The 26,097-nt window shown below is 41.5% G+C and overlaps 1 protein-coding gene across 1 annotated transcript in view; it reads right to left on the minus strand.

Annotated features, from left to right (window-relative positions):
- The window catches only part of plxna1a (plexin A1a), a 269,839-nt gene that overhangs the window by 184,982 nt on the left and 58,760 nt on the right, over positions 1-26,097 (minus strand). The window contains 1 exon segment of the mRNA XM_034144547.1: positions 25,814-25,996. Coding sequence (XP_034000438.1) covers positions 25,814-25,996 — 183 coding nt within the window.

Genomic DNA, 26,097 nt, shown 5'->3' on the forward strand with positions numbered 1-26,097 from the left:
ATCCATGGAAAGTTGCATATCTGATATTTGGAAGAAGTTGAGGTTTGTTTCCCTTTGTTGTGAGGTGAACATAGTAGTTGTCCACTAGAAACGGTGAAACACTAAGGGTTTCTCCAGCTGTGATGAGTGTCTCCAGTTTAGGAATAAGCCTCTCTGACAGTGTCCTGATCCAACGAGCAAACTCAAACAGCTAGCGATAACAAAGGCTGGCTCAACAAACGTTTTGAACCAACCAGCAAGTCACCAACATGTGGACATATTTTCTGAACCTGCACAAGAGGAAGCACATGTGGAAAAAATGGGAATTTATTCTGTACTATTGGTATGGGGCTGTTGTTCCAACATTGGCCAGGCTCATTAGTGGCTTTCACACCTGTAGTTTGGTTAATCTGGTGCCACCCTGAACCTTAATATGCTTGAAATGCAAATTGAGAAGACCTTTAATAGTTAACTGTAAAATGTTCCTTTGATTAGAACTGGTGTTGCAAGGACATCTTGTTAAGCATTTGGAAGATAAAAGGACATACATCTCTGCCTAACTGACTGCCTCCATTGAAGACTTTCAATCAGCTACAAGGCCAACACACATCAAAAACTACAGGTGACAGTCGGCCACCGCGACCGGCTGACACCAGCTGACAGACAGCTGGGAGCGGTGTGGCCCTTATAAATATACGCACATTCACACAGACATAGTAGGGCATATGACACCAGCAAAAGCCCCGAACACTGGAGATCAAAACAAAATACAGTACAACAACTGAATTACAATGGAGACCTTTGTGTCCCTGGAGAGGATGTGGACAACAGCTCTTCCTCTCTCTTGGACTTTCTGTCCACCTGAATCTGTCCTGGTTTCTATCTTACTCTCTATGAATGATCCATCCCTAACGCTACCTAATGCATCAGTTCTCTTATTCCATCCTTTTTTCAGTTATTTTCAATTGAATTAAAAACTGGCATGATAGGAAATAGCGTAGTATTAATTGAGGTAATATCATTGACATTGATCTCTTTCTGTATCTGCATCTGCCATCTAAATTGTATTAGTTGTAATAAACAAATCAGATCAGATGAGTAATTCAAACTCTTTGAACAAATAAGAATAGTTAGAAAAGTCCCAGGGCTTCTATTCTGACAACAGTTCTACCAATGGACTCATGGCTGCGGACTTCAACAGATGAGCGTCTGTTTCTCCAGAGAAAGAGCGATCAAGCCAAAGTCTGTCTAGACACGGCTGCCTTGGAGTGGAGTTGCGGGGCATCACGTGCACACCCATGGGGGTGCACAATGGCTTTGGGGAGAGAAAGTCAACAAGCATCCCAGCTGTAATTAGCTAATGTTGCTAGCAGGCTCAGTGTGATGCTCACTGAATGAGAATGGTGTGAAGTTCACAACAAGGTCACAAGTTCAGAGAGTGGCCACAGCACAATGACACACACATGTCACAGGCTGATACTACACATTACTGACACACACACATGAAGCACACGCTCATAGTTAGAGCGTCTGGTCAGTGTCACTGTGTGTGGAGCAGAAACACTGATAGCTCTGTCAGCCAGATTAAAGCCTCTGTACCACAAACTGGTCTCACGCTTGCCAACCCACATGCACTAAAATATCAAAGTATATATTTGGGCACCATATTTGGTGATACGTGATGGCTTAGGCGAAGCTAATGCACCAAAGACATTTTCAAGGCTACAGTAGTTGAAAACCACCTCTGGTAGTTGCTAAAAACATTTGTAATCTAAACTCCATCCAAGTGTAGTTATTTTAATTTAGCAGTAGGTATTGCTACATTGAAGAACATTATTTGGTGATATGGGACGATTTGGGTTGGGTTCAGTGTTGTTAACATCTGTATCCAGTATTTTCTTATTGAAATGGAATCCTTCTGAATAGGTTTTTAAATATAAGAACCTATTCAAACTTCAACTAGCAAAAGAGCAAAGGTTATGCAACCAAGAGTTATTCAATGGATACTGAAAACCAGCCATGGCAGGGTTTTAAGATGCATTTTAGCAAGCAACTTTAGAATATACCCAAATGTTGTATTGTGTAGCGTTTGGGCTACAGTGCATTACCACCAGCCTCTGAAGTCGTGCGGCTAATTTGCATGTAGCCTAAGAAAACAAAGACATATTGAAACTAGATTTGGGGCAAAGAAGCGATGAACTGCAAAATATATGATGACTTATATTGTATCTTAGCCTACTAAATGTTGCACATCTTGCTCTTATGAGTACTTGATCCAAATACCTGAGATCCTGATTCAGAAAGGTTTTTTAAACTTAAATGGACGATATGTGATCAAAAGTGTAATTGGGCAATTCACTTTCATTGCAGAGTGGTGTTGGAAGGATGTCCTTCAAAATGCATGTGCATATAGTTATCATGTATCCCATTATATCATATATAGTTCAGTAAATCATCTTGGTAAACATGCACAATTGCCCAGCCAACAGGCACTACAGGACCATGTACAGAGGCAGCAGCTCAATGTGTTTTCATAGAAAGTGGTTACAAGGTCATAAGAGAACGGCAACCAAAATGATAAAGAGGAAGAAAGATGAAGGGGGGAGTGACGGCTCAATGCATCCCTCAGCATCCTTCCCCCTCTGCAGACATCACTTCTTACCATCTCTAAAAACATTATGCAAATGCCTGTGCCGCGCGCAGTGCGCTATAATGTCATGTTGGCGGTAACAGTAAGCAGTAATCACGTTTAAGGAGTATGGGTGGAGAAATCAAACAAGGGTATTTATTATCCGGCGATCCCTAATCCGATAAGCTGTCATCACTTCACTCTGCAGCAATGCCTTCAGAAGAGAGAGAAATGAGGGAGAGGACAGAGGGAGGGACACACATCTCTTCCTCTTTCTCTTCGGAGCGCAGACAAATCTGGATTTAGCTCTGTTATTGTGTCTGTCTAGTTGTGGGTAATTAAATGCTGATCATTTGATCTTTTTGTCTTTTTCTCCTTTCTCTCAGCTGCTGTGGGAGACTATATTGTGTGTGTGTGTGTGTGTGTGTGTGTGTGTGTGTGCACGCGTGTGTGTGTGTGTGTGTGAGAGATCAGACTTGTGATGCCATAAACGACTATGCGCTCCTCCTAGACGTCTTCCAATTAGAAGGTTAAACAAAAGGAAGTGTTGAATAGCAGCTTTACCCCGGAGGAGAGAAAAAAGAAAATCAGAGGGAGACACAGTTTGACCCAGAACACACACACACACACACACACACACACACACACACACACACACACACACACACACACACACACACACACACACACACACACACACACACACACACACACACACACACACACACACACACACACACACACACACACACACACACACACACACACACACACACACACACACACACACACACACACACACATTACAAGTAATAACGGCATTGTCCGATTTGCCCTTTCTCTGTTTTGAATGATTTTACTGCGACATTTTATGACTTTTACAACTCTTTCTTATTATTACTCTCCTCATTATAGATATTGGCTATTATATACTGCTGTGTAGTAAATGCTTCAAAGCCAGATAATTGATCATCTCAGTGTTTAGGACGCTGAGGTGGACGGAGTAGCGGGGTGAGGCTGCACAGACAGGAAGCAATCAATCAAACATCCCTCCCCCCCTTCCACATCCCGCCCTCCCTTTCTCTCTTTATTAAACTTCCTCTCTGTTGACCTTTGACCTCGCAGTTCCCAGCTCCCCACCAGCTCTTATAGGGAGGCGCTTTGCCTGTGGAAGCCAGTATACAAGCCTTCGCCCCGGGGCTGAGGGAAGATGTAAAAAATGTTTCTCTGTGCTCTGCAGAAATAAACAACTCACAATGGCCGACAGGGGAGCAACACTGCAGATTGCTGGTTCAATCCAAATACACAAAAGGGTCGGAAAGCAATATATATACACTGTATACATGCGGCCCCCCATTGGCTCCAATCCTGCATGATGCTAAGTGGTGGAAGTAACATTTCCCTGTGGCAATCTTCACTACGTAGGCCTTTGCCTTTCAGTATGTTCAGTATTATTGAGTACATTTGGAAATTAAATGAATTATATTTGTATTTGGGGATGCAAAAGGGGGTTTGTGGGTTATTTGGTTTTACTTTTGACGTCTCATTATGATTTAGAGAAACATGTATCGGTCTAGTGGAGATGATAAGACTGACCAATGTCCCGAGGCTCTACCGCTATTTTCAGAAATGCTTAAAGAGCCAACAATGTGGTGCAGTTGTGACCTTATATTTGCTTGAGTGTCAAGTTCAAATTAAAAACATTTACAAAGCAAATCCCAACTCCTCGTCATCATGATTTTGTAATAGTTAACATTTACTTAGGTAACAACTGTTTGCTCGTTTCTAGTTTGAACATCAAATATGGAAGAGAAACAATATCTCCATGTTCCATACTGTTGCACCTCCTCACTAACATGAGCATGAGGCATTTGCTGTGACCTGTTGATATGAGATGGATCCTCTTTGTAAAATCAAGCTATGTGGTTCATTGACAACAACAACAAAAAACAACAACTTCCCAAATGTGTTCTCCTACATTTTTGACTTGATCTTCAACCTATAAACAGCCCTAAAACACCCTTGTGCATATGGGTGTGTTCTTGGGTTTCAAAATACCTAACAGTTCTTACATGCATCCATATAGACACGCTCACAGGCACAGAGAGTATTGTCCAAAAGTGAACACACCCATGCTGTCCCAGAATCTGTAGTCCCATCCTCTCCCTGCATTTCTCCTCTAAAATCCTCCTCTCCACATTCTGTCATTTGTCTGGCAGAGAGAGGAGGACAGACAGAGAGAGGAGGACAGACAGAGAGAGGAGGACAGACAGAGAGAGACAGCAGACTGTTGGCCAGTGAGCAGGCAGTTGGTCTGATACAGGAGAGTGTGGAGGATAGGCCTCTCATCTCAAATCTCTGCCTCCTCTACTCCTCTCGGTCAAGTCTCAGTCTGTTCTGTATCTTCCCAGGTATGTTCCTTATTCACTATGTTTTCCATGCATGTTTACAAGATATTCCATCTTCATGTAACTGCAAAGTAAACCATGGCACTGACCAACCGATATGTGAATGCATGTATCACACAATTTGACACACACATTTTAGGAGAAAATACATTGAAGTACAAAAGATCTACAACTGGTCCACCAACAGATTCAGAGACAGTTTCATCCCACAGGCGATAAGACTGTTAAACACCTGAACTGCTGTAACAACATCCATAACATTCTGCTACTTAGTAATCATTTATCTATTTACCTAATATATCATTCAAATAGCTTGCATAGACTCTTATTTCACTATTTCACTTTTTTTTTTAACTATTCCTTTCTTTTTGCAGTTACTTTTAATATTTACTTGCACTATATTTTTCTCTTTTTCTGTAATATTGTGTTGCACTGTTGGAGAAGCCTGTGACTTAAGAATTGCATCGACATAACTACTCTGTAGCTATGGTTGTATGACTAATAAAGAACCTTGAACCTTGAATAAAGAACCTTGAACTGTAAATTAAGAAACTCAATTAAAAAAAGTGGTAGAAAAAAGATTAAGAGAGAAGCCAAAGCTCAGAAAGTTCTAATAAAATGAATCTTAGTTAAGCAAATGAAAAAGTGATTTGATGCTTTGGGGTAGTGTTTCTTGTAGGGGATTAAACCCAATAGCCTTTCTTTAACATGGAGACTGTGAAGACTGAGCTAATCTGAACCCTGGTATGTCCAGTGGCTTCCCAACCAGGCCTCTGGGACACCAATAAGGGTTCCTGTATGAGCACCAGTGGGCCCAAGTAAAATGTGTAATGGTGTAATTTTGCCCTTGTTTAATTGACCCAAAATTGTCCACATATTGGTCCCCAAGTTCAGGTCATTGGCATCAGATCAAACATTACACTCTTTGCTCAAATGAGACACAATCAAGGCTACTCATGTCTAAGATAATTACACTGAGAATCTAAGTTAAAGTGGTCATTATACGTCAAGATATAGTGACTTTGCCTTTAAACTAACTCTTGTGTTATTACAACATGAAACAGTTCCACTACCTTAGCTGATCTCCCCGATGACTCTTTTAGTTTTCCCTCTCAGCGTGAGGAAGTCATATGTTGTGGAGCTGGGATGCAGACGGCTGTGTTCCTGTGACCTAGTCAGAAGTCTCAAAGGTCTCATGGTTCCATTTACCTCGAGCGTGACTGCCTCATGCGATTAAATGTCACGACACGGGGTCAGAGGGAAGATTATCAACACACTCTCTGCACACTCAGTGAGACCGGCCTCACAAGATGTGCTGCAGTGTTTGTTCAAATGTCTAAAAGGCGTACCTAATGAACCTATACAAACAATGTGTTCATTCATTTCGTTTTAAATATCTGTGTTGGCTTTTGTTTTGTTGGATAAACAGGACAGATCGAATGGAAATTGGAAAAGAAAAGGGGTAACACAACAAAATATAAATAATAATAATTATATCATTAATAATTCATGAAAACAACATTAATTATCATTTAAGATAAAGGCTTTTTTTAACCATGTAAAAAACTAAATTCCCTAATGTAAATAAAAAGATATTATTTGTTTTGCAATTTTCATATGATGATGTATCAATAACATACATTAAATACATAAAACATAGTTTGACATAATACCAATTGGTTAAATATTATTGAGATATTGTAGCTGCTTAACTTTTCTTTATTACTTAAAGTTTTTGTTTGTAATTGTGTCTGTATTTTAGAGCACGAATGTTACCTATCTCATAATATTAAACATTGGTATTGTATGCCATACTTTCTACAGTTCATTCCACACTCACTACATATATTAATTTGACAAAATCACACATTTCTTTGTATTTTATGTTGTACAGCATGTCCAACATTCACTCATATATTGCTTGACAGTGAAGGAGAAAAAGTCAATTTGGGCATTATGTGTTGACCTCAGTCATGTCACAAAGAGTAACAGCAGGTCAAACACGGCTACACTGCTCATAGTGCGTTGTACCTTTTGATGAAAAAAGTGAAATGCTTCCAGAACAAGCTCCTATCAAAACAAGTGCACCCGTCCATCCCTTTATTTATCTTTGATCCTTTAACTTCCATCACTCTCCACCATCCATCTATCCATTATTCTGCCCCTCATCTCTCTGCTATAATCTCCAATTCAGCCGTCCCTGGTGCATAGTAATCTGCTGTAATCTGACGGATTAACCTCACTGCTCTTTTTCATCAGTAGATGGTTCTGCTTCAGCGCCGTGGCTTCAACAGACACTGCTCATTTCTGCTACTTGATGTGTTTGTGCAGTTTTCTATGTGTTTATAGAAAAGACAGCAAGAGTAAGCAGGAAATAAATAATGAGAAAGAGAATGTGGCAAAGCAGAAAGGAGGGAGGAAGTTAGTTGATGGCATGTGAAAGAAGAGGCATGTGAACATTTACAAACCAAATCAAAAGTAAAATAAGGAATCCTGTTTAAAAAGCAAACGAAAAATGACAATTGTTGTTTTGCTAAATATATTGTGAAATGTGGTTGCTCCCATGTATTTTGTTAATCTGCTCCATTTCAATCTAACACTACACATGAAAAACAAAGGAACGTGTCATTAGATGGTGAAAAAGCAGGAGTCAAGAGTTTGAATGATTTAAATTGAGATACTGGCTTGTAGTGTAAATGGGCAAAGGGAAAGAAGTGGAAAAACAAAGTATTTCCACACTCACATGCACACTATTGTGTAGCTAGCACAATGTGGGGGGGTTACACAAGTCCATGCTGTGATTCAATTTGTGTACTTCTGTTCTCACATCTGCTATTTTGAGTGCATAAGTAAGTCACAAAATGCACTTTTAGTACTGGGATCAAAAGTTGAGAGTGGAATCCTGGACACTTGTCACACTCAGCGACTGCCATCTTGGTTAAGTAACAGAAGTTACTCCGTTGAGCACAGCACTATACAAATAACATATTTTGCTTATAGACTGGTCTCGTAAAGAACCACCATTCATTGTATTGGGTCAACAAAGCAGTGTATAATCACTTCCTGATGCAATGGAGGCGTGTGGCGCAGTGGATAGAGCCTCGGTGTTGGGATCAGGGGGTCACAGGTTCAAAACCCCACTGCAGTCAGCATGTCGTTGTGTCCCTGGGCAAGACACTTCACCCTGTGGGGATTGTCTACAGTATTGAGTATGTAAGTCGCTTTGGATAAAAGCGTCTAACAAGTAACATGTAATGTCATTGATAAAGTAGTTAGCTAGCTAACTAACAGCAGCGATCGTCACTTCAGAGGGCACAGCCGCTGTGTGCGTTTTGAGCCAACACAACACGGTCAAAACCCACACACAGTTCACAGTGTAAAACATGGCAGTGTGCTAAGGGAGGTTTCCAAATTGAGACACAGAGCCATTTTCTTCCATAAAGTGAGACGTACACATAGTTAATCAATGCTGTTGTATGATTGGTTCTAACAGCCAATATTCAAAGGCCAGGTATTGGTTCTGGCACTAAAAGAGTTGGATTGGTACATCCCGATAAATAACAATAGCAATTCATACAAAACCACAAACTACAACTGTTGGAGCTGAATCAGTTTATATCACACCGAAACGCTACAACTTTTGGCAAAAAGTCACAACTAAGAGTCAAATCTTAACTTAGAAATTAAAACATATTTGTTTAGATGCATACATTGAAAACAGAACCAGCTGATTCAGCATCATTTATATTGGATGCGTTGGTCTAAAGAGGTGGGGCTTGCATATACTGTCAGACTGTGGAGAAACTGTGGAGAGTTTATCATGCATGCTTATTCAATTTCACTGTAGTAAAAAGGCTAAAAGTAATGTCCTCATCAAATATAAATCTGAGTCACTTATGTTTGATTTCAAACATATGAAGTGTATATGAAATGAAAAATGGTTGCAATAGGATCCACTGGGGAAATACTAACCACACTAGATTGTTGTTACTGTCTAACCATCTCCTTCATCCCCTCATCTCCATCCTTTATTCTCTTCTTCTTCTCTCCATTCCTCTCCCATCATTGGTTTCTACAACCCATCCATCCCTCCCCTTTTTGTTTTCTCTCTGTTTCTCTTCTTCTATTGTTCCTTCGTATGACTCGCTGACATCAGGCAGCCTGCCAAGTCACTGTACACTTCAATTAGAGGAGAGACCTCGACACACACTCACACAATGCAATGGTTGCTTGTCTTTCAGCTGAATGCTTTGTGAGCTTCCCAGAGAAAACCAAAAGGCAACAAAGAGAGAATGGAGTGTGTGTGTGTGTGTGTGTGTGTGTGTGTGTGTGTGTGTGTGTGTGTGTGTGTGTGTGTGTGTGTGTGTGTGTGTAGGACTGGCACTTGGAGCGTGTCCTAGAGTGTGACTTTGATATCACTCTTGGTAATCTAAGTCATTCTCTCCGCTGTATCCAGATACAATGCACACAGGCGATCACACACACACACACACACACACACACACACACACACACACACACACACACACACACAGGCACACACAAACACACCAACACACACACACACACACACACACACACACAACACACACACACACACACACACACACACACACACACACACACACACACACACACACACACACACACACACACACACACACACAACACACACACACACACACACCACACACACACACACACCACATCACACACACACACAACACACACACCACACACACACACACACACACACACACCACACCAGATGGCTGAACAACACCAGCTTTGGTTGGCTCATTGTCCTCCTCCATTCTCTCACTATCAGTGTGTATATTTTCCCACTCTGCCGGTGTGTGTCTGCTTATCTGTTTGTTTGTTTGTTTGTTTGTTTGTGTGTGTCTCAATGCACGTTTATTTGTCTGTTTCTCCCCTCCCTGAGAAAAACTCACAGACTTCTAAACTTTAATAACGTTCTGATGTAGCTGAACAGACATACAGCTGAGCAATTCCACGAACAATATAATCTTAAAGATAAGAGAAGTGGAGAGAGTGAGTAAAAAAAATGCAAAATATGTGCATCAGAAAGATGGCATTACGAGATGCTGCGGTGTTGTTATTGCTAGCATGCCAACGGCACGCCATGTTTAGCTCTATAACCTGTTAGCATTAGCTAATAAAGCAAATATGCAGAGTAGGGGTGTAACGGTATCCGTATTCGTCCCGAACCGTCACGGTTCGGACGTCACGGTTCGGCACATGCAGTCACACGACGAATAGGCCTACGCCTTTTTTTACGAGTGGGAAAAAAGTCACTCAGGGCAATATCCATTATACTATATATAATCCAGGGGGCGGTATTGCGCCTAAAAGCTGTTTGCCAGCCGCCCTTAAACAACAAATGAAGAACAAGAAGAAAACACTGGATCGGACGAGTGGTGGATCGGACGAGGACGGTGTGTCAGGCGTTGTTCGACAGCGGTGCGGTATGCTAATGGTAACACACGCCAAACATGCTAAATCATATCAGAAGGCATCACCCAGATTTGCCAATCACCGGAGCCCGGCAAAAGACAACAGCAGTTCAACAGCTTATCCCCGCTGTTTTTAAGAAGCCAATAGACATGAAAGCCGAGAGACCAAAATAAATAACGGAAGCTATTGGCATATATATTTCAACGGCTATGCTGCGCCCTTGAAACACTTTCTTATTATTTATGATGTAATATTTTCAAGACATTCTTTTTTGTTTGAGATCAGCCATTATAGATAATAATGCCATCTGAGTGTGTATGGTACTGTTTGTGGTTTGTTTTTAACTGTGTAATACAGTTAATTATTCAAAATGTTAGAGTTCCTTATTTTTAAACTGAAACTTGCACTACTGTTCAAAAATAAATAACAACAAACCTGGAATTATGCATTTGGGACTTTTTTTTGCTTTTTCTTGTTGTACCGAACCCGTACAGCACCGTGACCGCCAAACCGAGGTACGTACCAAACCGTGAATTCTGTGAACCGTTACACCCCTAATGCAGAGGTTTAAGAAGTACTCATATATTTTACTTAAAGGTCCCATGACATGGCCATTTCTACTGATCATAATTCCATTGTTGAGGTCTACTAGAATACATTTATATCGTGCAATTTTCCAAACTCACATTTGTTTCTCGTACAGCATCTCTGTATAGTATGTGTATTCACTCTCTGTCCTAAACGGCTTGTTGGAGCTCCTGCCCCCCCCTCCCTGTGAGCCCACTGTGCTCTGATTGGTCAGCTCGCCCACTCTGTTCTGATGAGTCCACCACCGTTACAGCGGAACATCAGTGATTATGTGTTACAATGGCGTTTGTTAGCAACCAGAAAATAACACCAGTAATGACAAACAGATGAGAATGCTGCGTGGGGTCTGGGTGCCGTGTTGGCGGGACGTTGCGCGGCTCGCTGCTGCGAGGAGCGGACAGTGTGAGCTGGGTTCATTTCCTGCTTGCTGCGTGGGATCTGCGAGACAGCGAGACAGCGAGACGTCGCAAATGGACGCGGGAAGGGGGGGATGCTGAGGGGGCTGCAGCACCCCCATCTGCGAGGCTCCACTAGCACCCGCACCCCCCCCCCCCCCCCCCAAGCGCGTCACAGTTTTGCTGCTGAGAGAGTGTGTGTGTGTGAGGAGCTCCACGGATTGGAAGAAAAAGAGAAATCTCCAACGAGGCGTTCTGGGGCAGCATAGACAGGTATTTTCTGTGTTAGAGTTTTACTCGCTACAGGGTGTACTTTGAGGGTTTGTGACTTTGCAGACGGTTTACATGCAGAAAAACCTTCATAACACACAAGGGGATGGGTAATAACCGGAAAAGCATTACATGGGACCTTTAAGTAAAAGTAGAAATACTAGACTAGAGTGTAAATATACGCCGTCCTGCATTGTACAAGTACAAAAGTATTGGCATAAAATACACTCAAGTACCAAAAGTAAAAGTACCTGCAGAATCATATATATTAAATTACTGGATTATTTTATCAATACTGGTAAAGGTGGAGCTACTTTTAATTATTTGATATGCTGCTGATGATTATATTAACCTATGATTATATATCATAGTTCATTTTCTTAGTGTTGTATTAGCTCATAATCAGAATCTCTAAAGTAAATAGTGACTCATTTTGTAAAAGAAAAATTGTGGAGTAAAAAGTACAACATTGGCTTCCAAAATTGTAGTGTAGTAGAAGAATAAAGTAGCATAAAATAAAAATACTCAAAGTACAAGTACCTCAAAATCATACTTAAGTACATTACTTGAGTAAATGTACTTCACTACATTACATTACTGCAAATATGTTAACATTTCAAACACCAGAAATGAAAGGCGAGTAGGGCAAACAATATTAGTTAGTTAGTTGATTAGAAAAGGCTCTTAGACTCTTAAGTTTACTCAGAATGTTAAATGTGCCTAATAGCACCCTTGAGTTTTGGCAAATAATCAACAGTGGTTTATATAAGTAGCAGGGAATGCAGTCTGATGACATGTAATCCTGGACGTAAAACAACAGAAGATCCATAAAGAAGATGGACTGATCTTTGAAACCACAGATGCGGCCAAATTCTACACACCAAAACTTTAGTTAAGTACGCGTGTGTGTGTGTGTGTGTATGTGTGTGTATTTGTGTGTGTGAGAGAGTGTACATGCAGTAAAGGGTCATTGTCCCTGATTGCAGAGGCCACTCGAGACATGAGATGTACTTGCTGCAATCACAACGTTCACAAATCTCCAAATCAGAAAGCTTCTGGAGAGCAGCCAATCAATATCATAAACATCATCAAGGACTCTGCTCCGGCTCTCTGACACTCAACTTCTTATTTTCCTGTTCATTATATCTCCTCGACCCCAACAACTCTGAGTATCTCTCATCAACGTATGGTGCTGAGACATAGACTGATATACATTTGTCTGGCTGACATGTTTGGCTTCAGTTGGACTTAAGGCCCGGACACACCAAGCTGACACCAAATAATTGACACAGACGGACCCCGACTGTTGCGTCGCCTCACGTCTCCTGCGTCTTGGCCATGTGTCGCACTGGAACACACCGCAAAGACTTCAGCCGACGGCCAAGAAGCACGTACGGACTGCGCATGCGTGAGTGGCAATAACTCTCCTTACCAGCAGGCGGAGGTAGTGTGTATTCGTCATTCAAAAGAGGCAACAACCGGAAGACAGACTGCGTGATACACCGAGAGAAGAAGAACAGACTGCGTGATATAAACAAACAACAAATAGCGTGTGCGTTCCATTTTCACTCTACAGCGAGAAGCTCATGGGGCTTTCCCGAACCTGTGTCGAGAGCTGGAGTTAAATGAAATCTCAGATTTGCCTTCTTAATAGTTTGTTTGGGTCCCTCACTTCCGTTTCGCTTCTCATGCACTGATTCGCTAGCTGAACAGCCAATCAGAGTGATTTCTTTGGCCGACTGCCTTTGGCCGACTGCCCGACATGTTGAATCGGCGGGTTTTCGGCCGAAAAGGCGTCGGCCCGGCTGAAAAGACCCGACGGTGCGGGACACACCAATCTGAGTAGGGCGTGTCGACGCTCATCGTCGGCCTGACGCCCACCAACGCCGATAATCAGCCTGGTGTGTCCGTGCCTTTAAAGACATAGACAAAACTGGTTCAAAGAAAACTGATGACACAGATTAAGGGATACTTTAAGACTAACTGCAATGATTAGTCAATATATCGATTAGTTTGATCAACAGATAAGTAATTGCAAAACATTTCTGATATTTGTATAATCTTTGACAAGGATTTTGACAAATTGGGATGGTCATTTTTCACTATTTTATGGCATTTTATCGACCAAACACTTAATAGATATAACGCAACAGTCGGCAGATGTATTGATGATGAGAACAATCGTTAACATAAAAAAGTGTTCCTTATTGTAGAAGAGAATGTGATAGCCCTGGGTGAAATTCTTATTCATATATTAGAGTCATTGATTGTCCAGGACGTTCACATCACATTTGGAGACTGGCAACCATGACTTTTCCTTTAATTTGTCATCCACGTGAACCTCTGATGTTATCATGTGGAATAAACCACACAATAGAAATGATTCTACTCTAATCTACCATTTTATTAAAAGCAAATGGTGTTTCGTGGTATCTAAACTAAGTTGACACACACACATGTTCCTCAACTGGGACATCAGAGAATACGCATAATTGTCGTGACGGACCCCAATGAATGTGACGTAGGCCGTGTGTGTTTGATGAAACGACAGACGGACTGCGTATGCATTTTAGTATGGCAGTGTGTTAGAGTATTAATGGATGGACAGACGGGGCAGTCTAGAGGAACAGTTGAAAAAGGCTTTACACTGCAGCTGGCCCTTTCTCTTCCCCTCTGCAGCAAACACACACTCAGAGATACAGAATAGGTCTGCTGGCACCGATTGCGTCAGTGTGTGTGTGTGTGTGTGTGTGTGTGTGTGTGTGTGTGTGTGTGTGTGTGTGTGTGTGTGTGTGTGTGTGTGTGTGTGTGTGTGTGTGTGTGTGTGTGTGTGTGTGTGTGTGTGTGTGAGTGTGTGGTTGTGTGTGTTTGATGGGCTGTTAGTTTGGCAGCTGCCCTGGCATCAGGTGGGCAGCTTCAATTCTACATGAAGAAAGCCCAGCTGCTGTAATATGTAAAACACACACATACACACTGCCTCCTCCATTAAACACAAACTGATGAAGATGAGCTCACATAGGGAGAGTGATATTCCCTTTAATATAAGTAGGCACATTTACACACAAGTACACTAACAAATGCACTCTCTACGGCCCTCTTACCCACGCACACACACACTCGCAGTCTGAATCCTTTCCTGCATGTGCCCTCTAATGAGACGCACATGTTTATACACACACACACACACAAACACACCCACGCTGGCTGCATCTTCCCTTGATGTGAAAGAGATTAACATAACACACACTGAAATGTTTCTTCGGCCCTTTAATCAGACACACACATCCAGGCAGCGTCATTCCCTTGATGTTATTACTAAAGATCGTCAAACACACCATCTTCACCATCCTCATCTTTCCCCAGTGCAACGTACCAACAACAAAAGACACACACATCTAGGGCCATCCTGCCAGTTGTTCTCCAGATGCCCGCCAGATACAGAGACACATGTCTAACCCTCACCTCCCGTACCCGAGCGGACACATGTTGCGATGTGACGAGGTTAGCCACTGGCACCTGACACTGGTCATCAGTGCAACAACTGTCCTAAACACAGTGCTGGCTGTTGCTGAGCGTCTGCATATGTGTGTGTGTGTGTGTGTGTGTTGTCTGCCTGGGCTTGTGGCCGCACATGCCCTCACAGTGGGACATTCAGACTGAGGGACGGGACAGGGGTGTGTAGGATTTTGGGGATTTACAGGGTTAAGTTAACACTGGGTTCTTTCTTCGTAAACATTCTTACATTGGCTGTATTCATACTCTAGCCATATGTCAATTAATTTAAAGTGGAGGGAAGAGCTTCCTTGAAGACAGTGGAGCAGATGGAAATATTGCAAAAAATAAAATTGGCACCAGTGTCGTTTAAGGATTATCTAAAATGATTTTGAGCACTAAGTGTCTATTCTTGAGTTATATACTAACAAAGAACATGTTGCTTGACTTCATTTCTAACTTAAAATAAGCATGGAAAATGTCAATGATTTAGATTAACATTTATTTCCAACTATTTATTTTGAATATTTCAAACATGATTGAGCCTTTAGGCATCTTCCATTCTTTTTTATATTTATTTTGTTTTTGTATTCTTATTTTATGTTTTTTTATGTAATACCTATTTATCTTATATGATGTTCTCTTGTGTGATCTATGCCTGTCTGTTGTTTGCTTTCTCTGAGCACATCAAGTCTTGCCTGTGGTGTGAAATGTACTATATATAAATAAACTTGACTTGATTGTTCAGTCTCAGTGCTCTAATCAACATAATGTGCAGCCACAGCAGGCGGCGGTTTCCACAGAAAAACCTCTGATGTACAAACCTGACAGAGAGGAGGACAGAGGGAGCAACACGCTGGAGAATATAGGGGAGTACTCTCAGGAGATGGAGGAGACCAAATCAGAGCCAAAAGGAAAGGTTACAAGAAAGGATTGGAAAATAATTTAGTGGAACTGTTTTCTTTTAGGTGGTTGTTAGTAGTACAGCAATGGCAATTGTTAAGTTATCTCCCAATGTAATTGTTCTAATACGTAATTAACATGAATACAGTTCCTCCATGATAATGTAAATTCAAAATAATGTTTAAAACATTTAAATTACCAAACCACCTACATGTCTAAATCACCCAATTATGAGAGCATAATTTCATATGGAAAAAATGTATAAACACTGTACTTCATGACAAAAAAAAGGTGATTTCATTATAATATATAGCAAGGTTAAAATAAACTTGTAATAGATGTGTCCAAAAACTGTGGATTTTGCTGCTTTCTCTCTGATAGAATTACTACAACCAAGGGGCACTTAGTCACTTAGTTACGGAAATGGCAATCCCAAAGTCGTCCTCTGAAGGCCTGTGTGTGATTTCAATCCGTCTCACAGTTGATAGGTTTAGCTGTGATCTTTCCTTTTGTCTCTTGACACTCACAAAGCCTTCCCTCTTATCAAAGATGCATTAGCTCACTAATCCATCCATCTAGCTCTCCATGCACATCGGCCATCCATTAACATTGAGCCATATTCCTCCGGAGGGACTGCTGAGATAATGCCCTGCTCAAGGACACAGGGGGTAATACATATGAAGCGATAGCCCATCTGGGAATTGAACCCACAACCACAAAAGCACATTAGCAGCGGCTGCCTCTAATAAGTGATTCAGAACAGTATCATATCCGCCTGCGTCCCGGAGGTGGCAGAGATCCTGCTGTTGTATTTCAGATCACTCTGCCAGCGCTCTATAAAGGACTATTTCTGTATCGCTCCATCCTCATCTAATGCTGTGCTGACTTTGAAAGAAAGGGTTCACTTTTTTCACCCCCGACATTCTGTCCATTTGTCTCCTCCTATAATAAGTAACACCTGGGGGATTCAAATGCAAATCAGTCTAGAGGAGAAATTTAAACATGTGGAAGCCGGTCCATTAGTTCATTTGTGTACTTATGCATTCATTTCCTGTGTGGCAGCGGGATAGAAATAAGTTCTTACATTTACATGAAAGACACACATTTCACATGTACGTCAGACATTATCTCAAATAAAATGTTTTAAAGACTAATATGCCTGTCCTCTATATAGTTCAGTTGGTAGAGCTGGCGGCCCATGTTCTGGGTCTAGATTTCTCCACATTCTGGGAACCTGGGTTTGAAATCGGCCTGGGATCATTTGCTCCATGTCATCCCTCTGTCTCTCCTTTTCAACACCGTCACTTAAATAAAGGCACTGGTTGCTAAAAAATCAATGATTAAACCAACAAATTGGACTAGAAACCCTCTTAAAGGGGGGGGGGGGGGCAATGCCTACCCAGATTCCCAGCCTCCTACGTCCTACAATCCATCTCTGAGCTCTTGATACGTTTTAAATCTTCATTTTGATCTCAACTACACACCTCTAAAGTTCAGCAGCTTGCATAGTTGTGACATTATTGCGGTGAAAAATTAAAAACAAACCAACATAAATAGTAGTCAAAATGGTTTCTGTGGTCATTACCATTAGTTTCTGGTAATGTTTGCCATGATGACACACAAACTGAAAACAGTACCATTACAGTCACGATTGGTAAATACATTTGATCATTTATCACATTGATTTGATGTTCCCTTTTTATTATCTTGTGCACTGTTGACATCATGTATTGCATCTTCTGCATCTCATTTTCTGTCATTCATTCACTTTCAAATTAATACGCGAGACTGTATTGCTTATAAAAAGCCCTGTCCATTACCTATTCTTTGTCTTGTTGGATAGGCCAGCTGTCAACATCACCCTATTGAGCTCCAAGTCTATCATATCACTTCTGTATCTGTCTTACATGTCTGTATCTATTCTTCCATCTTGCTTCCTCTCTCTCTCATGAAAGGCTCAACAGAGATAGCACTTTTTTTCCCATGCTGACGTACACTAATGTACTAATGGACAGAGGAGATAAGGGGAAAGAGGGAGAGGAGAGAAGGACAGTACGCCACACACACACACACACACACACACACACACACACACACACACACACACACACACACACACACACACACACACACACACACACACACACACACACACACACACACACACACACACACACACACACACACACACACACACACACACACACACACACACACACACACACACACACACACACACACACACACACACACACACACACACACACACACACACACACGGTGGGAATTCTCTAGGGAGGCAGATGGGTGGGCATCTAGCCCACATCGTTGGGGGAGAGGGATTCTGAAGGTGACATATGAGTGAGGGAGCAGAGGGGAAGAGTGGGGGGATTTTGGACAGGAAAACTATAAGACCTGCAGAGTGTGAGGATGATAATTCACTTAAACATTAGCACCGCTTAGCAGTAATATTATCTCTGCAAGATGTAGTCACTGCGGCTCTCACATTGGCCACACACTGACACATTGATATATCCTATTTCCTACACATGTCCACACTCACATGCCAAACTTTCAGAAACTCGTTCAGGAAACAAGCTGCAGGCATGAATGACAGACAAACTGTTGTGTATTCTGAGAAACTAATAGGAAATTACTCCGCTAACTTCTACTTAATGGGATAAAGATGGAATTAGTGTGCTCAGGTGTTGTGCTCATCTGCTCATTATGAGTTTGCATTGTAGAAGCTATATAGTCGACACACACACACACACACACACACACACACACACACACACACACACACACACACACACACACACACACACACACACACACACACACACACACACACACACACACACACACACACACACACACACACACACACACACACACACACACACACACACACACACACACACACACACACACACACACACACACACACACACACACACACACACACACACACACACACACACACACACACACACACACACACACACACACACACACACACACACACACAAACAAACAACAAACAAACAGACTGCAGCCCGACCCTGAGACTATCAATCATCTCTACCAGCCCGTTGTTTTTAGCAGGCTGAGCAGCCGATGCACTGCTTCAATCATCGTCTGTCAGTCTAAATGCTAGTGCTAATTAGCATTCACATGCTAAATTACCTCCCATCCCATGTTTCCTGATTAGGCTTAATCATTCTGACAGCTAGTGTTACTGCTAAGCTTGCAGAGCCAATGCATGCACGGCCGTCTCAAACTCCAGGAAGAGATCCAAGGAGCTCTCGTTCACTGCAGAGCTGTATCCAGATAAATATACTGCTGAGACCAGGGTTTCCAACTGGACTGATTTACTGGACCAATGGTCTCAGATCAATTGAGGTGTTTGCAAGATGATTTACAGGCCTTACAGATTCTATTTATTTTTACTGACATTTTCTACAATGCTCTTTTTGATAAGCGTTGGATAGTTTTTCCCTAAAATATATTTTAAAAATAAATAAACAAAAACTGCTTTTATATGTATACAATACCACTTTTGTTTTGCACTTTATGTATGTTTTTCTAATTTGAACAAGTTCATGGATGGACAAATTAAGTAAAGCTTACAAATAAGTAAAAATCTTCAATGTACCAGATAACAAATATAAAAGCGTAATTCTTTATAAATCAGAACATCTAATAGTGATACTTATTATACAAGAAATGTTGGTAAATGAGTGGATATATGTTCATAAAATTGTTGTTTTATTTGAGGTTAGAACTTTCATATATATTGCTTGGTATAGTGTGGGCATCCTGATTCAAACAATGCATACAGCTTATTTATTGCTAAAAAGCTTATTTCATTGAGAGGGTGGAATACAGAGATAGGTTTATAGAAGATATAGGGGCAGTGTACAGCATGTCACTGCCGTCACACAGAAGCTGAGGAGAGCACATATTGCCAGAAAAAGGGAATTAGATCATCTGTGAGTGGGAGAGATGTATTGGAAGGAGCAGGGCCGGTGAACTCCTGATCCACCTCACTGGCTCTGAGATGCCCTGAAGTCTAACTAGTCTCACTTGTCTCAGTGTCTCAAGGCAGTGAAGTGCCAGCATTATGTCAATCAAGCAGTTGGCACGGTTACCTCGGTAGCTGCTCCAATCTGTCCTGTCACTCAGACTATCTTCCAAGATAGAAGGGAAAGGGAAAAGTAATTGGATTTGCTGCAAGCAGGGAAATGATGAAATGACATGAAACCACCCCCTCCCTTTATCCACCACACACACATCTACCTGCACACACCTACAGTATGCTGAGTAAACCAACTGTTCTCTCTCTACCTGTCTTGCTTTTGTTTCTTATTCTGGAAATACTTCAGGCTGCTGAGAGTTTCTTTTCATCTCTCCTGATGTGGCGAGAGCGCCTTGTTCTCCCAGGAAGACAAAAGAGGAGACGGAATGAGGGGAATGAAAGGATTGCCAGGTTTTTAGCGAGATCAGAGAGGGGCTTTTTAAGGATGTTTCTGACAGAAGGCACAGAAGGCGGCCCATAGTGCAATTTCCTGCTGTTAAAAGCTATCGGCCCCCAACCTACGCCATGTCTCCCCACAAAGTGATGTCCTGCGGTGTTTAAAGGAGAAATGTAATCGTGTTCATGACCGGTGGATTCTGACAAGGAGAGTCGCCTTACTGCGCGACAAAGCTGCAGCCTACATCCCTTGAACATTTCTCTAAAGCCTAAACCAACACTGAATACAAGTGTACATCTTTCACCACTAGTAAAGTTTTTTATTATCTTGCAGCCCTGTGTCTTGTATGGAATAGTCTAATATGTCCTTCGGCTTTCATTGTGAACTCTACATCCAACAACAATGCTTTTATGACCACCATGTAACAATATCTGGGAGTAGTTCATTTGATGAAGCCACTGTCAAAAGTTACGATGTTTTGTTATCAAAAAGTTACTTTCGTTAACTAATTTCTCCGCACAAAAACCTGAAATTGGAACACCATTTCTTCTCCGTTTGTCGCCAAGACAGTGTCTCGGAAAAATGTATCTAGACAGTGAAGCCTAAGTAGCGATTTCCAAAGGACCATTTCCAAGGTCAAGAAAGACTTTTCCAAGTCAACAACACTGTTTCTCTACAGCCCCTGTCACACTGTCCCGAAATTGACACCAGATGGACACACGATAAAGGAAATGTTCAAATTCGGCTCTGATCGTAACAACATCGGGCCATTCGTGAGGGCATCTTAAGCCATCGTATGACCGCCGGTGGAGTTTCTCAGGCTCCGGCAGTAACTTCGTGAGCGGTGGCAAAATCTTTGGCATGCCAAAAAATTGCCAAAGGACCTTGCGAAGGTTCATTTTCGTGTTGAATCCTTGTGTCCATTCTGCCCTTCGTAAGGCCATCGTGAGGGCATCTTGTCAAATCGTGTCATCTTCGTCTTTACTTCGTGTGATCATCGGTGCCATCGGGCATTTTTCGCCTCACGAAGACAATACGAAGGAAACAAGAAGCTGCCCGATTGTCTTAGGAAGGCAACACGACTACGTGAAGCCCTCGCAATGCCGTCATGTAGCCATCGTATTATAGTACGATGACATCGAGATAGCATTTATTGCACAATAAAATCATGTAAACATATTATGTAAATAACCCAATTTGTGTTCTGTGAAACTGAAAAGGATATTACATTGTTTTTGTTACTTTCGTTGCAGTTGTCTTAAATGTAATTTAGGTTAACTTCCTGTTTTATTTAGATGCTTTTATTTTGAAGGCGATTTTACGCTTTTGACAGGAAGTTGTTGTTGCTATGGAAACAACATGACGGAGATAAGTAATATCTTCTAATCTACATATAAAGACGGAGAAAGTAAAGAATAAAGTGTATGTTTAAATGTTAGCACCCCCCGAAGAGGCACAAGCTCTTACGTTGAGTCTGGATACATTCTAAACACATACATTCTAATTCAATCAAGTCTACGACCATATTTGTGTGTGTGGTTCGGGTGCCATCGTGTGGCCTTCTGTAGGCATCGTACTTGCTTCGGCTGTTGCTTGGCTGTTGACCAACTTCGGGGCCATCTTCGTGCGAAATTCACAATTCCATATTCGTGTGTCCATCTGGTGTCAATTTCGGGACAGTGTGACAGGGGCTTACTCGATCTCAAAGATTATATTGTCTCTTTTAAAACAACTGTATTATTTGGTCTAAGAAATGTCAGAAAAAAGTCTAACATTCTGGTTGGAAAGATGAATCAATCATATATCATTACTGAATAGTTGCTGAATACATTTTGACTCAAGGCTCCATATTTACACATATTTCGGGTTGCACAATCTCCATCATAAGCACTTTGCTAAATATTCTATCCAGATCAGCATGAATCAGCAGTTTGCCATCTGTGATCTGCTTCCTTCTCATTAATTGTCATTCAATGCCATAGCTTCATTATCCTAACAAAGGCCACATAGATATTAAATAATAAAGTTAGCATTTATATTGACATAAGGCTCTTTATCAGCCAATAAAACCAATAAATACTGTAAAAAAGAATTTAACGAGTCTGAATTGCGAGTCACAACGGCATCTCATACAACAGCGTCAGTCATTGAACACACAATCAAAACCTGTAAACAAAAAAAAACCTAAAACCAACAGTAAAGGAAACATAGGAAGGGTATTTTACACGATTTGTGCTTAGTCATTGGAGGCATTCTGATGAGTCATGCCGATGTAAAGAAGAACAGATTTACCCTGGTTTAGGTCACAGCTGTGTTTCTCTCCCACAGACAGACACCATCACTTATCCAATGGGCTGCCTTGGGTTTAAGATTTACACTAACGATTATAAATTCATAGATCAATCAATACACGGAGTCTGGCAGCCGAGACGTGTCCGCGCAGGCAGACACACACTCAGCAGCGGTCGCATCACAGGAATTCTAATGAGCGTGCGTGTGTACAGACATCAATACGCTGCAGCTTTACATTTCATTAGACCAAGGAGCACAGTTTAACTCCCAATGAATAGCAATAAAAACCACACAGCCTGAAACCATCTCCCATTTGCCTCAGCCTGGCTCCTTTTCTCTAATCCTCTATTCCTTCTTTCCTCCAAATTCTGTTTTGTACAAATCTAGTGTTGTTTTCCAATTTATTTGGAGGGATCTAATTTAAAGCTAAAACAAATCACATCCTGTGTCAGAGTAAAGGCACCAACATACTTAAAAGCTTTGTACACTGGCTGTAGTTGGATTCACTGCTGATTTATAGTAGTTTCTGTCCTTTCTGCGTCGATTGTTTTTCCAACCCAGTTTAGATTCAAGCACGCCCACTACAACAGTAGCGTAGCTCTGCGTGATTGCGTCATGGATGTGTAAAGAGAACGTCCCCACGTTAACAACGCTGAAGTCATATTACGTCTACTTTAGGTTGGTAAAAAAACAATATGGGCTTTATATCAGACAGTGCAAGTGTTAGCCTTGTTGAAAACCATTACAGCGGTCTTGGTCAAACAGAATATTTGTTGTCCTCTGACAGTGTTGGAAAGTAACAAAGTACATATACTCAAATACTAGCTACATATTGTTTGCTAGTTTATTGATTCTTGAATCCATGGTGAATTATTATTTAAAGATTCATTAATATTCACTTAGCTATGCTTAACTGTGATCTTGTTTCATATTAAAAAGCACTATTTTCATCTACTTTGAAAAAGATGCTCTATGAAATGACTGTGATTCATATTTCGTGGGATGAAAACACTCTGACGCTTTGTCAATGCTTTTGTCATGCAGAAGTGGGCGGGGTTAAATCTAAACTAAGTTTGAAAAACCACAGACCATATCCCTGCTCCTTCAGACGCCTGCATGTCACCGCAGCATCTGCATTGATCTGTGTGAGGACAGCATCAGCGTCCAGCATTCACCCTTCTCCCCCCTCCATCCTCGAGCACAGGAAGACACGCCGGCTGAGGGGAAATGGGATTCCGATCAGCGGGTATCATGCGGGATCTGCTGACCCCACACACTCCACAAACCCACACAAATCATCTGTCTGCACACAGACGCAGAGCAGGGGTCAGGCGCAAGGACTAGTGGGCCAGGTTTCAGTCGACTTAGCAAAACACCAGAGACAGGAAGCTGTGTAAGGAGGCTCGTGTGTGTGTGTGTGTGTGTGTGCGTGTGTGTGATTGTGTGTTGTGCACATTATCGTAGCCTATACGATAGCAGTTGACGGCAGCATTACTGCAACAGAGATTCAAAGTGCTTCAGAAGCGCACAGCCTAATGTTCAAACTGTCAAACTGTTTTCAAAAATTGCAGAAGATGAATATTTCAAAAAGATTTAATAGAATATGACAGAAAGATCGATGTAAACACAAAGACATCACTGTTTGAAATAAAGACATAAGCGCCTACAAAATGAATGTATTGTCTGCCTAAAACTTTCTTTTATATGTCATATTTAAATCCTGCCGCCGATGAAATGTTCATATCACTTTTATCTACTGTGTGTTATGTATGTATTTATGCATTTATTTGCATTCTTAGTTGACTGTTATATTTAGTCACCCGAGGTTTGGTGACACGGACACACTCATGAGATGTCCTGCTGAGGATAAAAGTAGAAAAAAAACACGGCTCGGTTGGATGTCAGATGAAGGAGCGGCTGATTGGCACACGTGCCGTGAGGCCTACTCAACAAGGGTACACACATACTGCAAACCCACAGGCACACAAACACACACAGGGACTGCATGCTGTGTGTATGCTGAACATGATGGGAAATGACTGCTTGCCTTTGATTGAGGGTAGATTGTGAGGCTCCAAGCACACTAACAATCACACAGATGCACACATCCACACAGAACATGGGTTTATTCACCTCAGGAGGCACATAAGGAATCATCTTTACCCACCTTAAAGCCACTCAGATACACTCCTATTGATATTACTGACGACACCATCAAACAACACTCAGCAAGATAAAAGCCACACAGTTTGAGTTTTGTCAAACCGTACCAGCTCTACACATCAAAAGTATCTGTTGATAATATTGGTTAATCATTTGATATAAACTTTCTGGCACATATATATTCAAAGATGATTATTGCACTGAAATTTGTGATGGCGAAACCATTTGTCAGTAATGCCAAAACCAATGACAAAAATGCATCGTAAAATGGCTTCAGAGTGAAAATGGTTTTCTGAGGCTCATGAAACACACGCACACACACATACTTTGTCAGGAGCATTTGAATACCCATTTTAGTCACATTCTATCAGTTTAGCAGTTTATCTCAGTTAACACTGTTTTATATCTCAAAATCTTCAAAATGTGTACGAAACATACAATGACAAAAGCCTGTCCACACATGACCAAACAACACTACTGTTACTTACAGAAAGACAACATGTCTTACCCATGATAATTAGATTCTTCATTTTTTATACTGTTGGCTTTGAAAAGAGTTTCTGAGCCAAACAGGATTGAAGGGATTATTGAAGGGAATTTTGCCTGTTTGAAGAGTTTTTAATCCTCTACTCCAAGTTTATATATCCATGAGTCATCAAAAATGAAGCTGCAGGTTTTTCATTTTTTCCGCTTCTACTTCTACGAACACACACACACAAACACACGCTTCAGGATGCCTACCTTTCTTATGCGTCCGCTGCGTGTGCCAGTGAACGCCACAGTGTGTCCCCGGTAGTCGTAGGCCGTCACAGAGGTCATGCCTTCGTCCTTGTCCACGTACAGAGGGATGCCCTCGATGGCGGTGGTGCCCCCTAGAGGCTGGTTGAAGTCCTGGCCGCAGAAGTTGTCGTCAATCTGCAGTGGCTGCAGTGTTTGGGGGGGGAAAGAAGAAGAAACAAAAGCCATTAACTCAACCATTAACACTTTTTAAATCCCTTTTCTCGTTAAACTAACATTAATTCTTA

This window comes from Trematomus bernacchii, unplaced genomic scaffold, assembly GCF_902827165.1.
Source record: "Trematomus bernacchii unplaced genomic scaffold, fTreBer1.1, whole genome shotgun sequence".
Taxonomy (NCBI): Eukaryota; Metazoa; Chordata; class Actinopteri; order Perciformes; family Nototheniidae; genus Trematomus; species Trematomus bernacchii.